This window comes from Arabidopsis lyrata (assembly GCF_000004255.2).
Source record: "Arabidopsis lyrata subsp. lyrata unplaced genomic scaffold ARALYscaffold_8, whole genome shotgun sequence".
Lineage (NCBI taxonomy): Eukaryota > Viridiplantae > Streptophyta > Magnoliopsida > Brassicales > Brassicaceae > Arabidopsis > Arabidopsis lyrata.
Window position 1 is genome coordinate 4,194,669 of NW_003302548.1, and position 3,336 is coordinate 4,198,004.

General features: G+C 26.6%; 1 protein-coding gene across 1 annotated transcript; it reads left to right on the forward strand.

Annotated features, from left to right (window-relative positions):
- Window positions 1-2,100: 2,100 nt before the first annotated feature.
- Window positions 2,101-2,982, forward strand: LOC9301488 (inhibitor of trypsin and hageman factor). Its single transcript, XM_002863601.2, is given in 3 exon segments — window positions 2,101-2,196; window positions 2,198-2,222; window positions 2,626-2,982. Coding segments are annotated over 3 exon segments (306 nt in total). The 5' UTR covers window positions 2,101-2,115; the 3' UTR covers window positions 2,826-2,982.
- Window positions 2,983-3,336: the final 354 nt, after the last annotated feature.

Below are 3,336 nucleotides of genomic sequence, written 5' to 3' on the forward strand. Positions count from 1 at the left end.
TGAGAGTCTATTCGAATATAAACTCTATATACATGTTAAAAGATGGTGTATATCTAAAATACCTGGGCATACGTCCGACATTTCACTTCTTCTTCTTTTTTTTTTCTTTTTTTTTTTAATATTCTAGAGGTTATAAATTTTGAAGATTATTGTACAAGAATCGAATGGCTATATTTATAGAGAACTCATGTGGTGGCTATTCACTATAATGGTATGCCTTTTTTAAAAAAGATTTCTTAAAAAATTAAAGTAATCTTTTATTACTTTCAAAATATAGATTTATCTCAGCTTTGTCTCACGAACTAGTTGTTCCTAGACTACAATAATAATTAATAACAAAGAAAAAGTCCAAACTAAAATCACGATTAGCACGATATGTTATTAAGAAAAAGTTTGATAGAAAAAAATTTATCTTTTGAAATATCTCCTACTCGTTTAGTTGTGCATTTTTATACTAGATAAGACTCGTTCCATGCACGAACAAATTTTACGCTATTTAAATGATATGAATAATGTTTTATAATATATATATATATATTTTTTTTTATTTGGTTTTATAATATGTCTTAAACACAACTTAAAAATTATATATATTACTGGAGGAGTCCCAAATCTCCAAGATATATTGGTTCGAATATGTGACTGTGGGTTAAAAGTTTTATAGGTTTTATTAGATATATGTATATATATATATATATATCTATATCTGTGTATATATATATATATCTAATAACATATATGTATAGTACAATTAATTTTTAATAGATATACTTAATATATAAGTTATATAATGAAAGATAATATAAATAGTTGGAGTTGAAAAATGCCATTTTCTCAACTTCATATATGTATATATATTTTGTTGTGGGGATTGCTCGGCGAATTAGACATGACCACGGTTACGGTTATAATTTATTTTAACCCCAACCTTAACCAATATATATACGGTTAAAACGGTTATGGTAAAATATGGTTACGGTTACAGCAGTTACTGTTACAGTTATTTGATGATTACGATACGGTTAATATCGTAAGCCAAATTTTACAAATTATCCGACCTTTTATATTGTTTTTAGTAAGATGAAAAATATATTGTACATCAAATTTTATATATTTCGAAAAATAGTTGTTTGAGAAAAATAATATTTTCCTTAACGTAGATTTTTTTCATATACAATATCATTTAACGATGATTTTTTCATATGAAGTATCATTTTTTTTTTAAATCTTTATAAGAACATTCAATACTTGTTTTTGCATTATACAAAATTATAATTATATTTGTAAGATTTTTAGTTTGAACTGTACGGTTAACTATGCGGTTAACCGTACGCTTAATTAACTATGCGGTTAACCGTACGCTTAATTAATTATACGGTTAACCGTACGCTTAATTAACTATGCGGTTAACCGTACGGTTAATTGACGGTTTTGATACGTTTACGGTTAATTAACGATTACAGTTAGTGTATTTTTTTTACCGTATCTAATATATTTTTATAGTTAATGGTTATAGTTTTCAACCGCTTTATACAGTTACGGTTTAAAAACGGTCTGATTACAGTCCAAAATACGGTTATGGTTAGATTTTGGTCATGCGTAAGGCAAATTCTTTTTGCGCTTTTGTTTATTTTTTGTCTTCTGTAATTGTTTTTGAAAATGTGAAAAAGGTACAAAATATATCAACGTTATCCATTATGCAAGGGTAAAAAAAGTAAAAAGAGAGAGAGTGGATCTAAATGAACTAAAACAAATAAAAAATGTTATTACCACAAAATGAGGAAAATATAAGGTTGGTGTTTCATATCTATTAGTCATCGGACTATTTGCCAGCTGCCACGTCACATAGATGAACATCATCCCAATGTGTATGCCATTATTTGTGATGAATTACAACATGGTTGCTTATAAATTAGAATTCGTTTTAATTTAATATATAGTAAGTTGTGGGTGACTTGAACACAATCCAATAAGTCTTATCAGATCCTAACGTTTATATTATTACTAAATTTGGCTGGCTTTTAAGACTTTATACAATGACTAAAATAAATTGGGATGTCAATTTTGAACAACTGATGTACTTAATCTTCAGAATCTACAAAGTCTATAAATACCATGTTTGTTATCATGGAGAAGAACCCAATACAAAACTCAAATCACATAAATCTTCAAATCAATACATTTTTTTCCAAGAAAATATCAGATGGCAAGCATATGCGAAGGTACACATACTTATTAACCATCATTTTGTCATTCAGTTCACTTTGGATTTTGTTTTTAGTATAATTACCAAAAAGTATATATAAAATTCGAATAAATTGAATTATACCAAATTGGATATATATAGCTATAATATAGTATAGTATATATATATATATTAAAACCACGTTAATTTACATATTATTATCTCACTTTCATGTATAATCCAAAAGAAACAGAAATTGCAAACCAAATCTAGTATGATTGTATGAATATATATATATATATATATATATATATATATATATATATATATATCTATTTGAGTATTAGATTGTAACGTGATGGCTAATCCAGAAGTTTTGGTCCAATATAATGATGATGTGTTAATAAATTGAAGAAATTTAATAAATAATAAATGGACAGATCCAGGAAAAAGCTCATGGCCAGAGCTTTTGGGGGCAAAAGGAGAAGATGCAAAAGAAGTGATCGAAAGAGAGAATCCCAAAATGAAAGCAGTTATCATTTTGGATGGAACAGCTGTTCCTGAGATCTTTATTTGCTCTCGTGTTTACGTTTGGGTCAACGATTGCGGAATCGTTGTTCAAATTCCCATCATCGGTTAATTATAATTATATAATTGGTATCAAACATTTAAAATACTCTATAACTATATAATTCGTATTAAAATGTAATAATGAAGATATTGTTATGATCTCTGGTTGTTATATCATGCTATCTCAATGTCTCATAAATAAAATTAATGATTATGACTATTCTTTTTTTTTTAATCTAATGTGAAATTATATTCAAAAAAAAATTACGTTTTTACAACCAACTGCTACTTAAGTTTGAAAGAGACTATTCTTTTTCATCTGTGATTAGTTTTTATTTGTTTCTAGGATTATTTATCAATGGCTATATTTGCTTTGTAACTATTGTGATGATGGCTCTTTTTTCATTGCTTTGTTTATATTTTCAATATATAATATTTCTAAAAAGATATTTTTTTTTTTGGTAGGAATATTTCTAAAAAGATATTGTACATGCAAATACATTTTCTAAATCGTCGCTGAATAATGAAGAAATAGTGACGAAGTCAAATAATCCATCGCAAAGTCATGAATGACTAAGAGG